The sequence below is a fragment of the Triturus cristatus genome, chromosome 7 (assembly GCF_964204655.1).
Source record: "Triturus cristatus chromosome 7, aTriCri1.1, whole genome shotgun sequence".
Taxonomy (NCBI): Eukaryota; Metazoa; Chordata; class Amphibia; order Caudata; family Salamandridae; genus Triturus; species Triturus cristatus.
The window spans coordinates 1,850,817,738-1,850,842,747 of NC_140590.1; the positions used below are offsets into that span (position 1 = coordinate 1,850,817,738).

General features: G+C 50.2%; 1 protein-coding gene across 1 annotated transcript in view; it reads right to left on the bottom strand.

Moving 5' to 3' along the window:
• Positions 1 to 25,010, bottom strand: part of LOC146813443 (ovostatin-like) — a 365,994-nt gene that overhangs the window by 133,691 nt on the left and 207,293 nt on the right. Inside the window, exon 14 of the mRNA XM_085620205.1 lies at positions 7,457 to 7,602. Within this exon, the coding sequence (XP_085476331.1) occupies positions 7,457 to 7,602 (146 nt within the window). The remainder of the gene's footprint in view (positions 1 to 7,456; positions 7,603 to 25,010) is intronic.

Below are 25,010 nucleotides of genomic sequence, written 5' to 3' on the forward strand. Positions count from 1 at the left end.
ACTCATAGCCAAGTATGTGGCGGATGGCCAGACCCTCCATCCAGAGCTCGCTGGCTTCCAAGGAAGAGACCGATGAGCACTGCAGTCTCAAAGCAGGGATTGGTCTTGCAAAGGCCTTGAATAAAGGCACTGCTGCTCATGGGTACAAAGTAGGCCCAAGGAATTCTGGGGTGCTGAGACACTGAGAACCTTCAGTTAGGTTTTCGAGCAGGTCATTGGTTATGCGATATCAGGGAGGGATGCAAGATGACAGCAAAGATGCTAAACTGAAGGAAAAGACAGGAGTCCACTCAAGGAAATGGCGAAAGGTCCAAAGACTGCACAGCTGCCTTGGGCGATGGCTGGGGCATCTTTAGTAAGAATAATTGCGAAGACATTTGGCAACTTCACACTGTCCTGGGAAGGGGGAGATTTCCATTTGATCACCAAAGGGCATAAGGAGTGTGTGGATTACAGCATTCTTAGCTGAAGAAGCTATACATATGCGGCCCCTGTGCACATTTGGCATTATACCATTGTGCCATGGGCACACAGGGACTATTCTGAATTCCACTGCATCTGAAATTTATATCCATTTGCCTCAGCATGTCCATAAACGTGTCCTTTGGAGGGCATTTAGCCCCTACTGAACCCCTAAAATCCAAGATCAGGCATAGAAATAAAGATGTAGTTTCATAGCATGCGGTCATTCATACTGTATGCTGAAGGCACTTTCCAAGGCCTTTTGAGTGGTCGTGGAACAGTTCATCAATTACACTTACCCTCAGCAGATCCCTTTGACAATAGTACCAGACAATGGACTGCCAAATAGAGGATGCTTCCATGCAGGCCAATTCTGCCATATGCTTATGGTTAACTCACTGGGGGAGCAACAGTCACCCTCAGAGGGTTAACTCACTGGGGCTCACTTCTTCAGCCTCCTCTGTCCTGTTACAGGATGTGCCTCACTTCTTGCCCTCAGACTTTTCTGTCCTGTTACAGGATGTGCCTCTCTTCTAGGCCCTCAGTCTCCTCGGTTCTGTTACAGGATGTGCCTCACTTCTTGGCCCTCAGCCTCCTGTGTCCTGTTACAGGATGTGCCTCACTTCTTGGCCCTCAGCCTCATGTGTCCCGTTACAGGATGTGCCTCACTTCTTGGCCCTCAGCCTCATGTGTCCCGTTACAGGATGTGCCTCACTGCTTGCCCCTCAATAGCTTCCTTTCCTGTTACAGGATGTGCCTCACTTCTTGTCCCTCAGCCTCATGTGTCCTGTTACAGGATGTTCCTCACTTCTTGCACCTCAATAGCTTCCTTTCCTCTTACTGGATGTGCCTAACTTCTTGGCCCTCAGCCTCCACCACCTTGTTACAGGATGTGCCTCACTTCTTGGCCCCCAGCCTCCACCACGGTTACAGGATGTGCCTCACTTCTGGGACTTCAGCCTCTTCTGTTCTATCACAGGATATGCCTCACTTCATAGCCCTCAGCCTCCTCTGTCCTGTTACAGAATGTGCCTAACTTCTTGGCCCTCAACAACCTCCTCTGTCCTGTTCCAGGATGGGCCTCACTTCTTGCCCCTCAGCCTCCTTTCTGGTTACAGGATGTGCCTCACTTCTTTGCCCTTAGCCTCTTCTGTCCTGTTACAGGATGTGCCTCACTTGGCCCTCAGCCTCTTCTGTCCTGTTACAGGATGTGAACAAGGCACTTTTCATCAAAAAGGCATGGGTCTACAAGCTCGGAACCAACCAATACGTTGTTGAGAGGGACGTAGACCTATGAAGATAATACAAGTTATGTATAAAGCCCTCACTCACCAACCTGGTTGGTGACATGCTTCATCATCGGGCTCCACTGGGTATGGCCGAGTGCCATCCCAGTGTGCTGCAACGCCAGGTTACTGCGGAGCGGGGTTCATGTGAAGTGACAGTGAATTTAAAATTTCCAATTGAGTCAAAAAAGTAAATTTAATAATTTTGCTAATTGGAAGAATTAAAAAGGAGTGGAGGTCAAAAAATAAAAGACCTGATTCACTCCATGGCGGTCAACATGTTTCTGCCTAAATGAATGTTCAACAGGCTTTCGTCAGGACCAGAGTGGGGGTGCAAAGTCCCGGTGGTATGAACGCGCTAAGGTTCACCCTACCGTGGGCTGCTGTGTGAAAAATATATACAGTGAAAAATCCGCCAAGTAATACCGAGGTGGAGAGAAACGAGTTTATTTACGAGGCCTAACCATTCGAAGCCTCAGGGATCCCGGCGGGGGGGGGGTTGGGGGGGGTGGGAGCAATATGGCACACCGCCCTCGCTGCTCGGCACCCGTTCGGAACCTGGAGCGCCTCAATCCACCGGGTCCAGAATGTGACATTCTGGACCCGGTGGATTGAGGCCATATTGCTATCCCCCCCCCCGCCCCCCCCCCCCCCCCCCCCCCCGGGATCCCTGAGGCTTCAAATGGCTATGCCTCGTAAATAAACTCGTTTCTCTCCACCTCGGTATTACTTGGCGGATTTTTCACTGTATATATTTTTCACACAGCAGCCCACGGTAGGGTGAACCTTAGCGCGTTCATACCACCGGGACTTTGCACCCCCACTCTGGTCCTGACGAAAGCCTGTTGAACATTCATTTAGGCAGAAACATGTTGACCGCCATGGAGTGAATCAGGTCTTTTATTTTTTGACCTCCACTCCTTTTTAATTCTTCCAATTAGCAAAATTATTAAATTTACTTTTTTGACTCAATTGGAAATTTTAAATTCACTGTCACTTCACATGAACCCCGCTCCGCAGTAACCTGGCGTTGCAGCACACTGGGATGGCACTCGGCCATACCCAGTGGAGCCCGATGATGAAGCATGTCACCAACCAGGTTGGTGAGTGAGGGCTTTATACATAACTTGTATTATCTTCATAGGTCTACGTCCCTCTCAACAACGTATTGGTTGGTTCCGAGCTTGTAGACCCATGCCTTTTTGATAAAAAGTGCCTTGTTCACATCACACTGACTTCGTTGTTTTGTATCCTTTCCCTTGAGGGGATTAGTCGTGTTGGTACCCTTCCTGTCCTGTTGTTTATTTGCTGTTACAGGATGTGCCTCGCTTCTTGGCCCTCAGTCTCCTTGGTCCTGTTACAGGATGTGCCTCACTTGTTGGCCCTTCAGCCTCTTTGTCCTGTTACAGGATGTGCCTCGCTTCTTGGCCCTCAGTCTCCTTGGTCCTGTTACAGGATGTGCCTCACTTCTTGGCCCTCAGCTTCCTTTCCTCTTACAGGATGTGCCTCACTTCTTGGTCCCTCAGCCTCTTCTGTCCTGTTACAGGATGTGCCTCGCTTCTTGGCCCTCAGTCTCCTTGGTCCTGTTACAGGATGTGCCTCACTTCTTGGCCCTCAGTCTCCTTGGTCCTGTTACAGGATGTGCCTCATTTCTTGGCCCTTCAGCCTCTTCTGTCCTGTTATAAGATGTGCCTCACTTCTTGGCCCCTCGGCCTCTTCTGTCCTGTTACAGGATGTGCCTCACTTCTTGGCCCTCAGTCTCCTTGGTCCTGTTACAGGATGTGCCTCACTTCTTGGCCCCTCAGCCTCTTCTGTCCTGTTACAGGATGTGCCTCGCTTCTTGGCCCTCAGTCTCCTTGGTCCTGTTACAGGATGTGCCTCACTTCTTGGCCCTCAGTGTCCTTGGTGCTGTTACAGGATGTGCCTCATTTCTTGGCCCTTCAGCCTCTTCTGTCCTGTTATAGGATGTGCCTCACTTCTTGGCCCCTCAGCCTCTTCTGTCCTGTTACAGGATGTGCCTCACTTCTTGGCCCTCAGTCTCCTTGGTCCTGTTACAGGATGTGCCTCACTTCTTGGTCCCTCAGTCTCCTTGGTGCTGTTACAGGATGTGCCTCATTTCTTGGCCCTTCAGCCTCTTCTGTCCTGTTATAGGATGTGCCTCACTTCTTGGCCCCTCAGCCTCTTCTGTCCTGTTACAGGATGTGCCTCACTTCTTGGCCCTCAGTCTCCTTGGTCCTGTTACAGGATGTGCCTCATTTCTTGGCCCTTCAGCCTCTTCTGTCCTGTTATAGGATGTGCCTCACTTCTTGGCCCCTCAGCCTCTTCTGTCCTGTTACAGGATGTGCCTCGCTTCTTGGCCCTCAGTCTCCTTGGTCCTGTTACAGGATGTGCCTCACTTCTTGGCCCTCAGTCTCCTTGGTGCTGTTACAGGATGTGCCTCATTTCTTGGCCCTTCAGCCTCTTCTGTCCTGTTATAGGATGTGCCTCACTTCTTGGCCCCTCAGCCTCTTCTGTCCTGTTACAGGATGTGCCTCACTTCTTGGCCCTCAGTCTCCTTGGTCCTGTTACAGGATGTGCCTCACTTCTTGGTCCCTCAGCCTCTTCTGTCCTGTTACAGGATGTGCCTCACTTCTTGGCCCTCAGCCTCCACCACCTTGTTACAGGATGTGCATCACTTCTTGGCCCTCAGCCTCCTTTCCTCTTACATGATGTGCCTCACTTCATGGCCCCTCAGCCTCTTCTGTCCTGTTACAGGATGTGCCTCACTTCTTGTCCCTCAGTCTCCTTGGTCCTGTTACAGGATGTGCCTCACTTCTTGGCCCTTCAGCCTCTTCTGTCCTGTTACAGGATGTGCCTCACTTCTTGCCCCTCAGCCTCCTTTCCGGTTACAGGATGTGCCTCACTTCTTGGCCCTTAGCCTCTTCTGTCCTTACAGGATGTGCCTCACTTGGCCCTCAGCCTCTTCTGTCCTGTAACAGGATGTGCCTCGCTTCTTGGCCCTCAGTCTCCTTGGTCCTGTTACAGGATGTGCGTCACTTCTTGGTCCTTCAGCCTCTTCTGTCCTGTTACAGGATGTGCCTCACTTCTTGGCCCCCAGTCTCCTTGGTCCTGTTACAGGATGTGCCTCACTTCTTGGTCCCTCAGCCTCTTCTGTCCTGTTACAGGATGTGCCTCGCTTCTTGGCCCTCAGTCTCCTTGGTCCTGTTACAGGATGTGCCTCACTTCTTAGCCCTCAGTCTCCTTGGTCCTGTTACAGGATGTGCAAGAAGGGGAACACTCAGAATGTACACAGGGTTCTGAGACTGGTTGCTGTTTATTTCCGGCCCTTCCTTAACATCCCAAGGTCACAGGTAACCAGGGTTACAGGAAGCAAGGGAAGTACCAGAGTGTGAGTGGTGAAGCCAGGGACAACAGCCGCTACCCATAGTGACCCATATTGGACGCTCGTGGCCGATACTCGCTGCCCCCCAATATAACCCATGTATAGAAATGCCAGATCAGGTACAGGTTTTTCAACCATCATCCACGGAGCCCGGTCGACATCGTAAACGCGTCTAGCACGAAGGTTATATCATACCTGCTACGCCCCTACTGCTACCGTTTTATACATCAACCATTTTATCAAGACTCGGCACTTACAAGAACTTACCATATACCAGGTTTTAATATATACATGAACTGTTCGTAATGAAGTATTAAAGAACTGTCATCCATTCGTAGACTTCCACCGAATAAGGTTGTGCTAATTTCATGGATTTATCGCAATGCAGAATATAAAAGAATAGCCATCCCCCCTCAATACCAACTATAACTGAATGAATAAACATCTATCAAGGTATTCACTTACAAGAAAAATAACCTACTTAAATTCCTGGAAACCCCACGTTTGAATCTTGAAGCACAGGAACTGTGGCCTTATTTTTCCTGACGAAGGCGTTAACTACGCCGAAACGCGCGTCGAATAACATACAGTTGTGCCACCACATTTGTTTATTCTTTATCCCTATGTAACCTACAATCTATTTTATTATTTGTCATGATTTTTTACTATGTATATAATAAATTTGTTTTTAATTGTGAATGTACCAAAAACTTATAATTAAAAAAGAACTAGAATTTTCATTTTTCGTCTCACTGCTTAAACTGTTCTGACTACTAGATAGAAAAGACTTACAGCTGCTACTTACAAGAATTGCCTAGGTTGTTATTTTTCAAACACCTGTTACAGGATGTGCCTCATTTCTTGGCCCTTCAGCCTCTTCTGTCCTGTTACAGGATGTGCCTCACTTCTTGGCCCTCAGTCTCCTTGGTCCTGTTACAGGATGTGCCTCACTTCTTGGCCCCTCAGCCTCTTCTGTCCTGTTACAGGATGTGCCTCGCTTCTTGGCCCTCAGTCTCCTTGGTCCTGTTACAGGATGTGCCTCACTTCTTGGCCCTCAGTCTCCTTGGTGCTGTTACAGGATGTGCCTCATTTCTTGGCCCTTCAGCCTTTTCTGTCCTGTTACAGGATGTGCCTCACTTCTTGGCCCTTGAGCCTCTTCTGTCCTGTTACAGGATGTGCCTCACTTCTTGGCCCTCAGTGTCCTTGGTCCTGTTACAGGATGTGCCTCACTTCTTGGCCCTCAGCCTCTTCTGTCCTGTTACAGGATGTGCAAGAAGAGGAACCCTCAGAATGTACACAGGGTTCTGAGACTGGTTTGCTGTTTTTTTCCGGCCCTTCCTTAACATCCCAAGGTCACAGGTAATCAGGGTTACAGGAAGCAAGGGAAGTACCAGAGTCTGAGTGGTGAAGCCAGGGACAACAGCCGCTACCCATAGTGACCCATATTTGACGCTCGTGGCCGATACTCGCTGTCCCCCCAATATAACCCAGTATAGAAATGCCAGATCAGGTACAGGTTAATGAGACCAGACATGTTTGCTTGACGGTCTTGCTATTGGTTAGAACATTTTCTTGATAAATTTCCTGACCAGAGATGCCTTGGATTTCTAGAAACCCAAAAGTCCCGCAACTAAGTGATACATTCTTCTGCCACATCCTCCAGCCTCAAGTGGCAGCGACAAGCTGCACTGTGAGCCACCATGGACTTCTCCACATCTCAGGCTACGCAACTGTCCCCGCCCACTGTCAGCCCTCAGCCAATCAGTCTCCTCCCACTGCAGGAGGCAGCAGCGACCATGGCAACCTGCAGGGTCGGACTGGCCCAGGGCCCAGTGAGCAATCTGGTAGTGCCCGATGGGCTGCTCAGACAGGTAGCAGACATGCCAACATTTAAGAGGGAATGTGGAGATTTTTAAATTATAAATTGGGAGAATGTATTTCCCCCATTGACTTCTATCGAAGCAGAGGCAATTTCAGTTGGAAGACAGTAAAAATAAAGGCTTCTAAAATCGGTCGGCCCCCGCCTCCACTGGGTCCATTGGCATGTATGTGGCAGTGTGCGGGCTGTCTTCGCCAGTTTTTTGGCCCACTGGCCGCGTTTTACAGTCGATTTACCAGAGATTACCACAAACATTGCTGCAGCAAGCACAAATGCAGACCGTCTCCAATACACTGCAAAACACCTACACAGCGTGTCTTTACAAGTTCAAAGCCGCCCTCATTTGCAAACATGGGAGCCTTTAGCTATCCGATTCACTAGTGGGGCCACTTTTATTTTGGTGCCTGGACCAGTCCCAGCCAAACCCGGGCCACCTCCCGGCCTCACCTGGTTCTGGAAGGAGTTCTCCACATCCATGCGGACACGATCGGCCACGATCTCCCCAGTGCTCAGGACTGTGAACACCACAAGGTTCGCCACTGGTGACGACTTGAAGTCATGCAACAACGGGAAGGTGAACGATCCCTTCGCGTCTAAAGGAAAAGTGCGAAAGAACACAATTAGCAAATGCGCTCCCAATTACCCCAAACTTTGACAGACCCAGGGATATATGCAAAAGCCATTCGCAGAGGTGTGTGGATGCTCAAATCACTGTTAAAAAAGAATGGTTTCCAAATTACTGGAGAAGTACAAATTAGGGGTGGGCGCAACTCTAGTAATGTTCTCTAGCGTAATTGCTGCAAAATGACTCTTAATTATGTGTAATTGTGTTTGAAGCATAATCCAGCGTTTAGAGTTATTTTTAGTGTAAAATACAGCCTTACGTCCAAATGGGCCAAAGACTGCATTTTGCGCTTAGGATATGTGTAGTGACTGAGTCCAGACGTGTAGAGGATCTTTAGATGTTTATTAGTAGTACGTTACAGGTAATCCAGTTCAATCCAATACAAGATAGTCAAGACCAGTCATAGACCCCACCAGGAGCAGCCAGTGTGGTGCTCAGCCCTTCTCAACTGACATCTCAGGCTCCCAACATTCTGTACTACATCATAGAATGAACATTCCACTGGCAAAGCAAGAGATGCAGTGCATAACAACAAAGCCAGGATATTACAATATGACACTAAATGCTACCGACACGAGCAGCAGTCACTCACTTAGTTCATTGTTCCTGTAGTAGGAGTTTTGCCCCAAATTACTCAAGCTGGCGGAATCACGTAATTTCGCATCACACAAGTAGTGCGTAATTAGTGCAATTACTCGAGCGTAATTTCTCCCAGGCCTAGTACAAATTTAGTGCGTTTGCACACCCAAGTAGTCTACACTGCCTTCTGTAAACCCCATACACACTTTAAATTCCAACTCGGTTTCTCCAGACCATCATGTCTGAACACGTAATGCCAACCAGTATAAATAGGTCGCTCCCACATGGTGTACTTCTCATTGGCATATATAATATTTATTGTACGATTCACTGCCTCTGCATTTATGATTTGTAAAGCGCCCTGACACCCTACTCTCGCATATGTTGCGCTTTAACGGAAATCAGAGAAAATATGAATTGGTAAGTGCTATATAGTCATTGGTGTAGTTACATTTATAGGTAGATGCATCCAACAGTCCTACAGTACATGAATGTTACATACTCGGCCTGGAATTGTCAAAAACCCGCCCAAGTCATAGAAGCTCTTCTGCCGTCACAAGCAGATTCTCTTGGCTCTGATGGGCATCAAGGTGTTAGGCTTCTGCCAGATCCAGCAAAGATAAAGTTCGAACAAAAGTAGTGCCAATGGGCCTTTAAATGAGATATCGGTGTTGGGCTGCATCTGGAGGAGGGGTGGCTGGCGAACTCCGCTGGCGGAGTTCGCAGAGTTTTGCTCACTCCACGTTCCGGAAACAACTCAGCGAAGCAGAGTTTTACCTCTCACGCAGCTCCCCAACATTATGTTGGCGAGCAAGGAAAATCATATGCTATACCACCTACCAACGAGATTTCTCAACATGGGCGATCATGGCAGTTTGCCACTGCTCACGTTGAGAAACCTGCCATTCATGTTGAGGAAGCTGCTACTCGAGTACAACATCTACTCGTGCGGCAGAAAGAAGCAGCGCCCTCTCGTGCTGCGCAGGGTGCCATTCGGGCTGATTTTACAGTGCTCATGGACGCAGCAGTGGCGTTAGAGGACAGATGCCTGTACACCGACTTCCAGCTTTGAACCACCCGTGCTTAATTTTCTAAGACTATCACCGCCTTGGTCAAATTGATTCTGCCACCAGGTTTCGTTCCAGGATTTACTCGGGTTTTTTTAGGGCTGTCCTACCCCTCCCTACCCCCGTTCTGTCCTGATGAAGACCCGCTTTTGACTACCGAAAGGAGCACATATTGGGTTGAAACGTTGACGACCACACAAAGGCCCAGATTGACCAAGGCTCTGCACAACTAAAGAAAAAAATATATCAGCCTGTAGAGCAATTGTATTTTCCTATTATCTGGCCCATCACCCATATGTACATAATTTTCACCACCATGTATATATTTTGGCCACCACTTACTTGCAAAATCTCACTTGTGTTGACAGCTGTGATTATATGTGTAAAAAAAATATATGAATGATATAATTTTGATAAAACTTACACAGTAGACATCAATTTGAGTCATGTGCCTTATTGTTTGTGAAAATGTTTTCTGCATCTAGGCGTTTGAGATACTAATGTTATTGTAATAAAATTGACAGATGCGACACTTAATGCGCTAACAGAAGTAATCGGTAACCCGACGGAACCAATTTTTGTTTACTACGATATACCCAGGTTCTGAGGGACACAGGGTCACCCCATTTTTTTCAGACTATTTACAGTGCAGGACAAACTCCCTGCACTAAAAATCAGCACGACTTGCCGCACTCTGCTGCTTGCGGAACTCCAGAGAGCAGCAGTGTGTTTTTCAGCACTTTGTGGAGTTCCCCGTAGCAGAACTGCGGCCAGGCCTAATCTGGGGTTGAAAATAAGAAACCTCCTTTGCCACCTGCAGACAAAGTGCTGGTGCTATTGAACAAGTCAAGTGTCAGCAAATTACATTTGGCCAAAGTCAAAGGTCACAGCAGCAGTCCACCTCGGGTGGAGTCCGATATGGCACAATCCAACTGGTTATCAGGATCGATAGAAAAAGCTAGCGTCACCCAAGGATGCCTTTCACCTTAAGAGAGACTGCAGTCTTGCCGCTCACTTCACAATCTACCAAATAGAAGTACTACAAGTAGACTAACAACAGCTCCTCAAAGCAAACAGGCCAACAGGATTGCAAAAGGAGCCTGGTCTCCAATCTCCACATTCCATTTTCCAAAGACTTCTACCTCCAACTGCAGTAATGTTGGCAATACTCATCTACTTTCTGGGAAAACCAACTCACCTCCCTCTTATGCAAGAGATCAGGCCAGGGGTATCCAAAATAGATTTTATGGGCCTCCATTACTCTGGTTTACTTACACACACAAACAACGCATGTACCATGCAGGCCGCGTACACAAACACGCACCACATACACCTGAAATGTTAGCCAGAGGACCTGGGTTAGCACATGGAAGCATAACTTTACACAAGCTGGGCCTGTAGGCCTCTACTGCAGCGACAGGTAAAAAGATCTACGGATTCCCAAAACAGAGCCGGTGGCAGCGTACTGTGTACTAAACCCATGACAGGGACAGTAGTCCAATGTTTGTGTAATGAGGGCACGCGTGGTGCACCTCCCCAGATCACCCGACAGGTCCTGGGCAAGGACAAAATAAAAAAAAAAACAGGATAACAAATACTCGCAGGTGTGCACGCGGAGCAGAGGAACATGATTCTATGCCACGCAGGAGGCATTCCCACCCCAAAAACCACTTACGCTGAATTCTTTCATAAGGTGCTGAGTGGAGAGAACAGAATTAAATGCCCATAATGTATGACCCTTCCTGGATGACTGCTAAAAGGCCCAAAAATATGACAAGGAGGACTTTTCCCCCTGAACACCAGCAGTAGTTCCATAAGTACATGCATCTGTAATCTGTAAATCTGCAACCGACATTTTGCCTCATTTCTCCTCCAAAGTTGAGCAAGGTGCAGCAAAGTCTGGTCTTGGCAAATGTGCATTTTGTGTTAACATATGCAATAAACGAAACTGGCAAAAATAAAAACAATAAAAAAACAAAAGAGTAACCCAGCAGCCCTGGCACAGACGAGTACTCCTTTTCAGATGGATTTGCACAAGTGATCATGCACAGTACCAGGTGAGGCCGCCAGTGGATAAAGTGGTATGATGACCACTGCCCCATGGTGCAAGCTATTGGCAGAAGCAAAGTGTGATTGACAGCTCAACTAGCCAATGGATGAAGAGGGTGGACTGAAAACAACTGCATGTACCTGTATGTATTACTATGATTTTGTGGGAGACAGGAGGTAGGCCCAACAACTCTTGGTGCCCTTCTGCACCCTTTGCCACCCACAACTCATGCACCATCGTTGCTCCAGAGTGGAATGAGCCCCGCTCTCGGGTTGGATATCGTTTCAGTATCCACCACGCATACCCCTGACATACATCGGAAACATCACCTTATTAATGAGATGTGGGTCTTTGAATTTATTACACCAAGTAGTAGATGCAGGGAGCATTACCCTCTCCATTGCTCTGGGGATGGTCGCTAAATAATAATTTTCCAAGTCAGCAAAGTCCAGTCCTACCCTCGACCTGAGCGCAGAGTCTGTCTGGATACTTTGTGGGCTGTCCCTGGCCAGACAAACGAGCTTCTGTCGATACATTTCTTCAAATGAAACAAATCACCTGGAATGCAAACCTTGCCGGAGAAGCAACATTGTAATCTTACTTAAAGAGATAGCCCTACAAGGGAACGAGACAGCGAACCCATCTTTTAAGGTCCCACTGGATCTGCTGGAGGAGTCTGCCAAGGTTCAGCCTGTATATGCTGCTGACCGCGGCACCCGCAGGGGGCCAATAGAGCGGTCGGCGCTCTAGTGTCGGCTGGGCACCAGAGTCCCCTCCCCGCCCCCCCTGGGGGGCAGGGACTCCGGTGAGTCCCCCCTCTTCCTCCCTGGGCGTGACGCGATGGGCGTCACTTCCGGGGGGCATCGTGGCCCGAGGGGAGGCTATATAGCCCTCCCCCACCATGAGGTCGCCCTCTTTGCCACGCTCGTCGGCTAGTGGTGCTCTGCGGTGATGGGCTTTGGGCTAAATTATTTTCCTTATCCTTCCAGATTGGGAGGCACATGCATGAAATTCGATGGATAGTCAGGGATCCCCACCGCTTTTTCCAATGAGGTCCCAAGTCGAGGAGACCCCGACTGGCATCTCTGAAGATGCACGGATCGCACCTTTTCTCGAACTAGCTAAGGCCAAGGGGTTGGCTTGGGCCACCGAACTTCTGAAAGCCAATAACCCCGAGGACTCTGGAATCGCCAGCGAGGTCCCGCCCGCAGAACAGGAGCACAACGATGAGGCAGGCCCCTCTAGGTCAAAGAGGATACGTAGACCCACGGTCAAAGACTTTCCAGCGGAGCAGCCGCCAGTGAGGAGCCGGGCCGTGGCCCCCCCTCGGGCCACCACCCCCCTCCTCGTGTCCCCGGCTATGGGACATGGACCATCGACCATACCGGCCAGTTGCCCGTCACTGGCGGCCTATGCTACGTCGGAAGATCTTGGTAAGCTCTCAGACACTTTGCGGAGCTTTATGTCTGAGGCCAGAGCGGGTTTAGCCCTGGCAAACCCGTCCAGTGGGGCTGGGACCGCCGTTTCTCCCCTCCCCGTGGGGGTTCCGGTGCAACCGGCTTTCACACAAGTTTGGGGGGTCGGGCAGCCCGACTAGCGCATCCCTTGCTCAGGTTGGCAGACTGACGCTGGCAATCCCCTTGCCCGTGGGAGGACAGCATCCAGCCTTGGGGGTCCGTACGACGACGACCAACCCCGCAGCCAACTCGGCCCTACCTCCGGCGGTGACCGCGCCCACCACACCCATTATGGCCTCACCAGCTGCGCCACCAACAGGGTCAGCCCTCGCCGTAGTGCCAAAGCCCTTGGTCACTATGGCGCCGCTACTAACTGGCCGCTGCTCCTTCGGGTGGGAAGTGCCCTTGGCAGCCAAGGAAGGTATCTGGAAGAGAGAGTTTATTGACATTTTCACCCTACTCATGCATGGGGCCGAGGGGGTCGACACTAGGAAGATGGGGGCCAAAGATGACGATAAGAAAGTGCACTTTCAAACCTGGCCCGAAAAGAACATTGGCACGTGGGGACAAGCCTTCGCGCCCCAAGGGGTAGGACCGGCCCCTCCCACTCCGGGTAAGGGTCCCTCCCCCATCAGCATTGCCAACCTCCTCCCCCTGATCCATGGGTACCCCAACAACAAAGAGGGCACGCTCCTCACGGAGGGCTTTGTAGAAGGTTTTCGAGTTCCGTACCTAGGCCCCCTAGTGAGCAGGGATGCAGAGAACCTCAAATCAGCTAGGGACCACCCTGAGATAGTGATGGCCAAAATAAGGAAGGAAGTGGCCCTGGGGAGGGTGGCGGGCCCTTTCAACATCCCACCTCTTCCGCACTTTGTAATCTCACCCCTGGGGGTAGTGCCCAAGAAAGAACCCGGATCCTTTAGGCGGATCCAGCACCTGTCGTACCCGGAAGGGGACTCAGTTAATTTTTGGTTGGAGGAGGGGAGGTGTTCGGTGTCCTACTGCTCCCTGGACCTGGCGGTGGACATGATCAGGAGGGCAGGGAAGGGAGCGTGGTTGGCAAAATCGGACATAGATTCGGCGTTCCGACTACTGCCGGTCCACCCTGACAGCCAACACCTCCTGGGCTTCAAGTGGCAGGGCAAAGTTTTCTATGACAGGTGTATGCCCATGGGCTGCTCAGTGTCTTGTGCGTACTTCGAGGCGTTCAGCTCTTTCGTTCAATGGGTCCTAATGAGTAAGTTCAGGGTTGAGGGAGTGACCCACTACCATGACGACTTCTTGTTTATTGGGGGTGCCGACACGCAGGAGTGCGCAAGAGCACTGCAGTGCTTTCAAGACTTGGGTGTGCCGTTAGCACCTGGCAAGACTGAGGGTCCGGCGCAAGTACTGATATTTTTAGGCATCGAGTTGGACACGGTCAAGGGCGAGTCCAGACTCCCTGCGGACAAGGTACAGGTGTTGTGTCAGGATATTCAGGCATTGCTGGGGAAAGACAAGGCTTCCATGGGCGACATCCAATGCCTCTTAGGAAAACTTAACTTTGCAGCCAGGGTCATCCCCGTTGGGAGGGTGTTTGCTCGGAGACTAGCTAGGGCCACAGCAAAAGTTAAAAAGAAGCACCACTGGGTCAGAAAAGGGACAGGTTTGAAGCAGGACCTCGCCATGTGGTGTGACTTCCTCTCCCAGTTTAACAGGACGGTGATATGGCGGAAACCCTGGGTGGACAGTCAGGAGCTATGCCTATTCGCGGACGCCTTGGGTAAGGGAGGGCTTTGGGGCAATCCTGGGCGAGAACTGGTGTGCCCAGGAGTGGCCCAATGCCTGGCGCAGGCGCAATATCACCAAGAACATCACTGTACTTGAAATATTCCCCCATCGTGATTGCTTTACACCTTTGGCCAGAGACCCTGTCGGACAGAAAGGTCCTATTCTGGTCTGACAATATGGCGGTAGTCCAAGCCATCAATGGGCAGACAGCCAAGTGCCATCTGGTCCTATGCCTGCTGAGGGAACTTGTTAGGATGTGCCTGCGCGCCAATGTGGAATTCAGGGCAAGACACATTGAGGGTGTGAAGAATGTGGCAGCTGATGCTCTTTCTCGTTTTCAGTGGCTCCGCTTCAGGGAGGCCTGGCCGCGGGCGAGAGCACAGATGACCCTATTCCCGGCGCACCTTTGGAGGATCCTGCAGTGGACCAACGACTGAGAACCATGGGGGAGAGATCATTGGCCCCAGGTACTAGGAAGCGATATGGCGCACACATGGCCACCTTCAGGACTGTGTCTTATTCATTGTGTATTTCAGCTGCACCAATTGAGGGTGGAGTCAGGGCATTTGTGGTGTGGGCCAGGGAGCATGGGAAGAGCCACTCCTGGGTGGGTAGCCACCTGGCGGCGGTAAGCCACGACGCCAAGCTGTCAGGGGGGGATAGACCCAACAAAATCTTTTGCCATAAGGCCTGCTCTCAAGGGGTGGGCTAGGGATGAGCCCAGGGTTCCAGGCAATAGGGCCCCCATTGATTTCAACATCCTCATGGGCATGCTGGGTGCGCTGGAGGGGTTTACCTATTCCAAGTATGAGGCTACCCTCTTCGCGGCTGCTTTCTGTTTGGCCTTCTTCGGCGCCTTCCGGATTAGTGAGCTGGTGGCGAGGTCCAAGACCGACAGTTTAGGGGATGCCTTAGGCATTTTAGATGTGTCACTCACGGATTCCCTGTTGATCCGACTCCGGAGATCAAAGACTGACCAGGCGGGGCAAGGGATTGACGTGGTCCTCAGGCCCCTCGGGGACCCTAGGTTTTGCCTATCTACTGATACATATGGACCAGGCCCCCCCTGACCAGATATCAAATGGAAATAATCATCAGGGCCAGTTTGTCCAGGGCAGCTTTGGCTCAGCCTGAGAAGAGATATTCCAGCCATTCATTCAGGATCGGGGCTGCCACGGCTGCTTTCAAGGCAGGCTTGGAGCCGGGTAGTGTGAAGAAGGTGGGGCGGTGGGAGTCAGACTGCTACAAACGATACGTTTGCCCGTGATGTACCTTGCCAATTCTTGTGTGCAGTGGATTGTAGTGGTTATTGTTTTATTGTGCGTGTTTTGACAGAGTTATTAAATGATTAGGAGTGTAAACCGTGTCTCTTGTTTTACTAGGGCTACCGGTTTGGGTGATCGGGCATTCATTTATCTCCAGGGTGGCTCAATGGGCATCGCACCGGAACTGGATGAGGCGCTTCCCACAGATACAGTTTGAGTGGATGGGTTTCCCTGGCATGAGATGGAGCTGGCTCCGGATCAAACTGGAGCAGAGACTGATTGCGCAGGGGGCTCCCCCCAAAATCTTAGTGATTCACCTGGGTGGGAATGACCTCATTGCTCTGGGTAGAAGGCTTCTCCTGCAGGCCATGAAAAGGGACCTAGGCGAGATCTGCAAGCGCGTAGGGCAGTGCGATGTCCTCTGGTCGGAGATGATTCCATGCAGAACGTGGCGAGGGGTCAAATCAGGCGAGGCGGTTGAGCATTCCCGGAAGCGTCTCAATGGGGCAATGCGCAAGTTTGCTGACCAGAGGGGCCTAGGTTTCATCAGACATGAGATGATCAAAGAGAATGTGAAGGGGTACTTTGACAAAGATGGGGTTCACTTATCGCCAGTAGGCATGGACCTTTTCCTTTTAGACCTGAGTGAGGTGCTAGAGATGAGAGGTTGCAGGTAGGCTACAGCTGTAGTGGGGAGCCCTGGCGGTGACAGGGGCCACCTCCAGAGCTGTGGCGGAGTTACAGGGCGATCTGGAAGCAGGCCGGTACAAATGGTACCTCTGCGCGGCACCATAGGGGGTGCCAGAGCCAAATCCGCGGAGCCTCATGGGAGGGTCCTGGATGCCGTGTCGGCGCCCCGTTAGTCCTTTGGGTGGTTGTGGGCCTGAACAACCGGGGGTTGCTATGCGACGCTCCGCCCTGGAAGGGGCGTGAGTAAGAAGTTACCAACGGTCACGTGATCCTGTAAGAGAATCACGGGTAGGGCAGCAGAGGCGGGGTTCGCTCCAGTGCTGCCCGGCTCATCAGGCGGGCAGGCGGCCCAGTTGGTTGCCTGCCCTTGGAACGCCCGTAAGATAAACCACCATTACATAACAGTGTATGTAATAAACCTGCAGCATTTGTACCCAATCTAACAAACTGTGTTGTGTGCTTATTATTGGGGAATGCATATATAATTTGGAGGGGCGTACAGTGGATGCCAATGACGACACTATGCCGCTGACCGCGGCGCCCGCAGGGGGCCAATAGAGCGGTCGGCACTCTAGTGTCGGCTGGGCACCAGAGTCCCCTCCCCGCCCCCCCTGGGGGGCAGGGACTCCGGTGAGTCCCCCCTCTTCCTCCCTGGGCGTGACGCAATGGGCGTCACTTCCGAGGGGGCATCGTGGCCCGAGGGGAAGCTATATAGCCCTCCCCCACCATGAGGTCGCCCTCTTTGCCACGCTCGCCGCATCCCTCCCTTCCGCTTACCCGGCGTGGTGGTGGCAGGGGGGGGTGGTAGAGAATATTGTAATGTTTTTCTTTTTTGTTGCAGGCGGAGTTACAGGGCGATCTGGAAGCAGGCCGGTACAAAGGGTACCTCTGCGCGGCACCATAGGGGTTGCCAGAACTCACTCCGCTGAGCCTCATGGGAGGGTCCTGGATGCCGTGTCGGCGCCCCGCTAGTCCTTCGGGCGGTTGTGGGCCTGAACAACCGGGGAGTTGCTAGGCGACGCTCCGCCCTGGAAGGGGCGTGAGTAAGAAGTTACCAATGGTCACGTGATCCTGTAAGAGAATCACGGGTAGGGCAGCAGAGGCGGGGTTCGCTCCAGTGCTGCCCGGCACATCAGGCAAGCAGGCGGCCCAGTTGGTTGGCTGCCCTTGGATCGCCCGTAAGATAACCCACCATCACATAACGGTGTATGTAATAAACCTGCGGCATATGTACCTGATCTAACAAACTGTGTTGTGTGCTTATTATTGGGGAATGCATATATAATTTGGAGGGGTGTACAGTGGATGCCAATGACGACACTCTGGCATTGCCCCTCCCAGGGCTCCCGATTCAAAGAGACCCCAGCAGGTACAACCCTACCGTACTGTCGCAGCTCTAAGTCAAGGTTTGTGCCACTCCCGGTCTTATGCAACCGACCATAAAACGGGATATTCCTCAAGATTTGAGCAGGAATATAAATTCTACCTTAAGGATGTGGAGTTCAGGATTGTGACATTGATGAGGACTTGCAAGATACCATGCCTGGCTCTCTTGCACGGACTGTGAAAGTACCAGAGGCGCCTCGTCTGATACGCGGCCAGGAGACTGTGCCTTTCATCCATCTCCCATTGATGCTGAGGGGGCGGGGCTCAGCCCTAGGCCTGAGAGGAGGGACCTGTATACGACCATGTGCGGCAGCACAGAAGACATGCCGTCAGTAGGAAAGTAGCAACGAGGAGAGGCGCTTCGAGGCTCACCCCAAAGATGCAGAGATGCTGCATGAGGGAAGACTACCAGCGACCATCATGGGGTCACCAGAGGATGCCGCCTGGCTCACTCGACCCAAGAGAGCAGTGTACCTGGAGAAGCACGCTGAGGAGCCGGGAGATGGAGTGACGGTCCCATGCACGCCCCCGGAGGTGCGCGACTCACGCTGGTGCGTGCAAGAATCCGGGGTTCGAGGTTGAAGGGAGGAGAAAAGGCACAGGGCACCAGTGAGAATTCGCGACCACATCCATCTGGGCACTTGGTTAAAAGCAAGGCAAGGACGTTTTCTTTCTTGAACTAAAATAGTTGAGCTTGTGTGTATTGAGCACCGATTCCCCCATACACCAACGCCACCTGGTGGAGGCTCCCAAACAGATCAATAGATGACTTACGTGCACTGTTCTTTTTTAGGTCTCGCCTGAGCCAGCGCTTTAGCGAAGCGGGATTTGGAAGTGCAGACTAGTGGCTTTTCAGGCCTCCAAATACAATGCATGTGCACCGGGCGCGCGCACCATTTGTCAGCCTGCCTGATCACTTTCGCAGCCGCTTTGATGTTCTCAGTGAGCCGCGCGGCCACTGAGAACATCAAAGCGGCCGCGAAAGTGCTCACCATTTGCCACCCCCTCCCTTATCCCACTTCCTGCTTGTCTGACTCCCACCAGGTGCTTTACATTCACACAGGGTGTTGACAGCAGCCTGGCAGTGGTGCGGCTGCGAGGTGCAGCTGGTGTGAGCAATGCACTGCTCTCAACACGATCTCCAAACACACGCGGGCTTCCAGCAGCACAGGATAAAATCTACTATCAGGTGGTTGTAGGGTGTCACTGCGGGATTCAGCGCTGAACTCTGCTGCGCTACATTCATCAGTCACGTCTTGATAAGCCTTGTGCCTGCCATACACTGCTGCCGAGCTCTTTGGCACACGTGCAGTTGGCTAATGCATTCAAGAATGCTTCTCTGACGGGGTATTTGAGCACAGCGCGGTGATCTCATAGCACTCGACTCAAGTAAAAGCCCCCCGCCCCCTGCCTCGAGATGCGCTGGCACCAAGCATCTTCGTGGGGGCTCGGAGCATACATCAAACACACACCAGATGCCGGCCCGGCACTCCCTGCTACAAGGACTTGGATTCCTAATAGCTGATATTTAAAAAAAGAGCGAAAAAACATCTGGTCAGCTTTTTGTCAGAGCACTACACGCAACTTTACCAAACTAGCTTCTTTTTTGGGGGGGAGGCTGCTGTACTGGGGAGCATGTCCTAAATCTTATTTATCCCCTTGTTTCTTTACACTGCTACTTCTTTGACATTGCAACTGTCTCTGGCTGGAGGGGAAGGAAACAAACAGAGCTTTAATGAGTATAACATTCGGAACAAGCAATGCGCACAGAGCCGCAGACCCAGAGGGCAGGAGCTGCAGCATTGAAACGCTGTGTGCTCGTAGATGACGGCAAGCACAGTCCGCATTTTATATTTTGTGGGCGAATGGGTAGGTTTTCATGTTTAAGGTGTTGAAAATAATCGTTTTTAAAAAAAGATTATGGATGTATATGCAGTTAACCTCGATCAGCAGTCACACGGAACATAGATGCTACTACAACATGCATTTGCAATGCAATATGTCTCGAATTACTGAAAGTATGAGCTATTGGCGTTGCATTATTATTTGCAACGCCAATAGCTCAAACTTTCAGTAATGCGAGACCTATTGCATTGCAAATGCTTGTTGTACTGAGGGGATCGGCGTCGAGGGCTCTTGACACACGACCTGGAAGGGAGAGAAGGGAAAAGGAATTAATCCAGAGACTAGTCATCAGTTCGATAAAAGCACTGTAAACAACTCTTAAATACGGTTTCGTAGTGATGGTCATTGTTAGCGGCCAGAAAACGGACAAGCATCTCTTCTTTTAGGATAAATTAACAAGTGATTCACTATCTTTTTCATTGGTATTTAGGTCTTTTGCACAGAAAAGGCAGATAATAAGCATCCGTCATTTAAAGTCTCTAAAATCAATAACGTTGAGAAAGGTGGTCATCACCAGTGTTCCTGCAGTACATGTGGCTTTGGGTAACCGTTACCAAAGACTAATTTGTAAAACGTCCCTCGAATGCTTTCCTGGCAATGCAGTGTGCCTCCGCGCCCCCTCCCCATATGTGCAGGAGGTTCCCAGAGACACCTGTATGAGGTACTTGGGTAGGCCTGCCCCCTTCAAGCACTGATCACAGTTAGACAATGAATTATCAAAATGTTGTGGATTTACACACAAGACCCATACCGTAATGCCAATATTTTTTGTACCCGAGCAGCTTTGCGAGGGTTGGAACCTCTACTGCATGGGTTAATACCTGCGTTACAGTTTCATGGGGACTGCCAGCGATGAATAATGAGGCAGGAAACCACAATGCAGGATTCCACAGTGAAAAAAATGGGGTTCTGTTGCAGTACTACCCCCCCTTTTGCCTGGCTTTTGATGCACATTGGACTTTAGAGTACTGGGTTCCTACTGTCCAGATTTCCAGTACCAGTGCTCTTGCCCTAAAACCCTGTCCACAAATGTTACTCCTGTGACCTCTTACTAGGACCATGCCACTGCCCCTGCAACTTGCACGTCCCTTTAAGGTAGAAAAATGACCAAGTTGACATGGCACACTGCCTTTGTGCCATGCCAGCTAGCACTGCCTAAGATATTGGTAAGCCACCCCTCAAGCAGGCCTTACCAGCCGTAAGGCAAGGTGCACTTTATCCCAGGTGTGGATATACCTGCATGAGCAGATCTCTCCCTACAATATTGGGGTCTATTCCTTAAAACTGTATGTGCCAGGGGAGTCAGAGAGTACATTGGTTGGAAACTTGACAACTGAGCTCCACAGCATCATAATGGCTTCTGAGCCCAGGAGTGTTTAGTACAAAACCAATCCTTTCTATAAACCCACATTGGTGGTAGTGAGGGATTTATTGAACCATGTACTCAGAGGGCACCTCAGAGGTGCCCCCTGAAAACCTACCAACCCTGGTGTGTTCTGACTGGCTGTAGGCAGCCAGTCAGTGCCAGACAGGTTTCTGGACCCCTGGGTGGCGAGCCCCTGCTCTCTGGGACCAGAAATAATTCACATCGTGGGCAGAGATGTCACCTCCGCCCCCAGGATGGGCGAGTGCTCAGAGGGAAGCTTCAAAGGCCTGCTGCCTTTGAAATGCGACCCTCAACCTCTGCTGCTATCAGCAGACAGCAGCCCCTGGTTTACATCTCCCCTTTGGGGTGTAAAACCAGTGGGACAACTTAGAATAGGATGTGTGCCCACCTTTAAATCCACCCTGTAAGGGGAGGAGAGGTGAAGCACATCTTTGAGTCCCCTTCATCTTAAAGATGGGGAGATCCCTCCAATCAGGGCTAGGTCTATGCCCCTCCCACAGGAGGGTGGCATAATAGAGGGTGTAGTCACCCCAGGTAAGGTGCCAATCTGAACTCACATCCCTTATAACTCTAGTGGGTATAGACCGGTTGGGATTTCCATCCTGGCAATATGGCTGAGGAACAGGGCTTGGCATTTGGGGATGATGCAGCTGCAGCAATCCTCAGAGGGCCATCATTACTCGGAGACACCACAAACACCCAGGTCCTAACGCAAGGGGAAGGTTGGGACACTTTTAGAGATGAAAAGATCCCATGTTAAAACGATCTTGCATGGTGCAATTCTAACAGAATATCTGAGAGGGAATGCGGCACTTAGAGGACTCCTGGTGACTAATGAGCCTCTGATCTTTCTGGAGGACCCAGTCTTCCGGAAAGAGTGATCCCTGATCGCCTGGAAATGTACGAGGGATTGGCTGATTCCCATTATTAATACAGCCGATGCCCTCTACATTAATATCCAGGAAAATGAACTGGGCATTAAGACTACCATTTTGTCTGGATCCTTCAAAAAGAAGTTGGAGGAAATAAATAAGGATACAGCAGAGCATAAGGATTATCTGCTAAGATCCAAAGTGGATAAACTCTAGAAGGATTTGAAAAGATTCTCAAAGGAAAATGCCTATCCGTATATCACGGATGAATATGCCCAAAAGAAAATGGATGACATGAAAGAGGGTAACAGGGAGAGCAGAACCTCTGCTAGAACAAGTTCTAGCAGTTAGGACAGTGATTATGTGAGGAGACCCCGGAGAAGAGGGAGAGGGTATTTTGGAGGTCCCCGCCCTCAGTTTAATACGCCATACCCGCATTATCCCAACAACAACTTTGGCTGGCCCCCCATTGTACCCACCCCAATTTCCAGGCATGTAGGGCGGCCCTATGACACAATTCCCCCAGATGCTGAATCCTTTTTTAGGGAGAGGCCGAGGGAGGGGCAGGGGCAAGCAGAAGGGCATTTCAGGGGTGCAATGGGAGGAGTTGGAACAGAGAGTGACCAGGAGCATGGCGAAGGAATCAACCCCAGGCACGAGCTGTGAAGGATAACCCTAGTGATGAATCTGACAGAAACCGAATTTACGGATACCCAAATCGAAGTACTGGAGAAGGGTTTGGGGTATGTACCTACCAACACACCGGACATTTAAGATCAAACAAGAACTAGCCGTTTTTTTCAGGAACATTCGACTGAGGGTGTACTTTGGTGACCATAACGTAGAGGAATTAGAGAAGCGGGGACACAAACTTTTGCCCAAAATCTAAATTTACACCAGCGTTAGGACAACTCCCAATTGAAGTAGAGGCCTTCGAACAAGCTGTTGTTCATGAAGTAGAATTGTTATCTAGGCAGAAGACTGCTACTTTTATGAATCTGTCAACAAAAGAAAGAAGAGCCCAGGATTAGCTCAATGATGACATTGTAATAAAGCAGGCAGACAAGGGTGGAGCGACTGTAGTACAAAGTAGAGTTGCTTATGAAACAGTGTTTGAGACTCCTTGCTGATAGGAGGAACTACAGGGTACTAGGACAGGATCCTACTGAGGATATTAAGAAGGAAATCACATCAATGATGGAGGATGCCATTCAAAATGACTGGATCACAGAGAGAGGGAAGGTTCCTCTGTCAATCCAAACCAGTGACCCCATATTTTTACGCTCTCCCGAAAGTGCACAAACCAACAAGGCCACCACCAGGGAGGCCGATTGTTTCGGGTATGGGGTCACTTTGAGCCGCTGTCACAGTTGAGGTTTTCAAACCCATTGTTCAATCCAGACCAGCGTATCTGAAGGACGCGACAGAGGTTTTAATACTACTGAATGATGTGGAATTCGATCCCACAGAAGATTTCTTGGTAGGGCTGGACGTGGAGTCTTTATATACAAACATACCACAGATGGAAACATTAAGGGTGGTTGAAGATATCTTGTATACTTTGGACTGGGAATATTGCACGCCCAGGCCGTTCATTCTACACTTGGCAGAAATTACCTTAACCAGAAACTTTTTTGAATTTCAGAGGACTTACCATCTCCAGACCCATGGGACCTCCATGGGGAGCGTTTTTGCTCCTAGCCTAGCTGGGCTGTACATGTCTGAACCAAGGACCTCCATGGGGTGTACATGTACTGGTCCTCGAAGACAATCACATCAAGGTCTGGAGGCGGTTTATTGACGACGTCCTCCTGATATGGAAGGGAGACCGGGATTCTCTGGACAATTTTTTGACGTGGCTGAATAGTAGGAATCCATTACTTCTCTTCACGTCCACTATCTCGAAGGATTGTCTCCCATTTTTGGATTTGACTATTTTTTGTGAAGGCGGCTGCCTACATACAAAAATGTTTCATAAGCCTACAGACAGAAATAGTTTGTTGTCATTCAAAAGCTCCCACCCTAAATCCTTAAGGGAAAACCTCCCTGTGGGACAATTTTTGCGACTTCGGCGAAATTGTTCCGAGTCACATAGATTTCAAGTCAGAAGCTGAAACCTTTGAAAAGAAACTTTTGCAAAGGGCTTTATTCCGCAAGAGTAGTGCGAAGGGCAAAGAAAAGAGCGTCCAATTGCCACCGCGAGGCACTTCTTGAGTCTAATGAAAAAACATCTACTGAGAGAACAGTCTGTGTGACTACATTCAACACAACATCGAATGACATTCAAAAAATCACTTTGCGAAATTGGAGAATCCCAAATTCTAAAGGACTTGCCTTTGAGTAGCCCCCGTTTTCATTTAAGGGGAGCCAGAATATCAAAGATATTCCGGTTCACACAAGACCTAGAAAAACCAGAAACAGGCAAGAGGAAGCAGGGGGAGAGCATCAGAGAGGGTTTCTTCCTCCAGTCTCAGGGCACACAAGATGTGGGCTGTGCGATGTTTGTCATTTAACAGCAAATACAAAAAGTATAGACTTAGGCCTGCCCCACCCTTGGGAACAAAGGAGTCATACTAATTGTAATACTTCTTACGTAATTTACTTGTTGAAATGTCCCTGTGATCTACTGTACCTCGGTATGACTACTAGACGGGTAAAAACAAGAATCATAGAGCACAGGTCGACATTTAGATGTCAACGGACAACGAGTAGATTGACCAATCATTTTAAAGAAAAGAAGCACTCGGCTGAGGACTTCTTCTGGACTGTGATAGACAAACCGAACATCAACACGATCAGTGGTAATCTGGAAAGCGCACATTTTTTGCGCAAACAGAAATGGATTTATAGGGTACAGAGTTCTATCAGGGGATTAAATGATGATATCCCTTGGAATGGCCTCTATAATCCTTGAACCGCCATAGACAGGATTTCTGCATTACACGACG